General features: G+C 36.9%; 1 protein-coding gene across 1 annotated transcript in view; it reads left to right on the top strand.

Moving 5' to 3' along the window:
- The first annotated feature begins 819 nt into the window (after nucleotides 1-819).
- Nucleotides 820-1,112, top strand: part of LOC105529421 (immunoglobulin-binding protein 1-like) — an 11,407-nt gene continuing 11,114 nt past the window's right edge. Inside the window, exon 1 of the mRNA XM_011966558.1 lies at nucleotides 820-942. Coding sequence (XP_011821948.1) covers nucleotides 820-942 — 123 coding nt within the window. The remainder of the gene's footprint in view (nucleotides 943-1,112) is intronic.

Raw genomic sequence — 1,112 nt, 5'->3', positions numbered from 1 at the left:
TTTTTAAAGAGACAGAGTCACACTATGTTACCCAGGCTGGAGTGCAGTGGCTATCCACGGGTGTGATTATAGTACACTACAGCCGAGAACCCCTGGCCTTAAGCGATCCTTCTGCCTCAGCCTTCTGAGTAGCTGGGACTATAGGTGCATACCAGTGTGCCTGGATTCTTTTCACTTTCTTTTCCTGTTTTCTCCCTCCTATCCTCCCTCAAGAAATTTTAAAGGTGAATTGACTAAAAAAAAAAATCATTTTGTTGTCATGTGTGCACTCTAGAAAATCTAGTCCACATAAATAATAAAAAATTTCTAAACAGAAAAAGTTAAAAATGGTATTTTGTTATGTAAAAATGCTAACACTGTATTTTAATTTTCATAATACTAAAGTTAAATTTCTAATGCTTTAAACTTTCTAAATTTTTATATTGGGCTTCAGAGTCAAATAACTTATTATTTCCAAAAATTGTGTAAGATTGAAAATATAATATGGTGCTTAATTAAATAAAAATGTAATTAATTACAGATGTCTTTTAAAAGATTTTGATTACGTGAAATTCCTGTAATACTATAAAATGTGTTAATTAAAATTTTAATTTCCAAGTTTTAAAAATCTTAAGAACTTATACAACAATTAATTGATATGTGATCTTTGGATACTTGAACAATTTTAAGTTAAAAAATGATATAAAACTCTGGTCATAGCATATGATGGAAAAATCTTAATCTTCTGAGACTTGTGATGTCCTCAAAGGAACCACTGATGCATGTGTGGAAATTTTATAATATAAAGAAAAAGAAAGGTAAAAAAAAGCCCTCCCTAAGATGGCTGCTGACAACGAACTACTGCTCCCGCTGCCCCTCAGGCTGTTGGAAACCGGCAAACAGATTCTGGACGAAGTAGAAGTAGCGACTGAACCCGCCGGTTCCCGGATAGTCCAGGAGAAGGTGTTCAAGGGCCTGGACCTGCTTGATAAGGCTGCCGAAACGTTACCGCCGCTCGAGTTGTTCAGCCGAAATGAAGATTTGGAAGAGGTTGCTTCCACCGACCTGAAGTGCCTGTTGGTGCCAGCGTTTCAAGGAGCCCTCACCGTGAAACAAGTCAACCCCAGCAAGCG

The sequence above is a fragment of the Mandrillus leucophaeus genome, unplaced genomic scaffold (genome assembly GCF_000951045.1).
Source record: "Mandrillus leucophaeus isolate KB7577 unplaced genomic scaffold, Mleu.le_1.0 Scaffold764, whole genome shotgun sequence".
NCBI classification, from domain to species: domain Eukaryota; kingdom Metazoa; phylum Chordata; class Mammalia; order Primates; family Cercopithecidae; genus Mandrillus; species Mandrillus leucophaeus.
The sequence above is the reverse complement of the archived record's forward strand: the minus strand, read 5'-3'. Positions and strand labels throughout refer to the sequence as shown.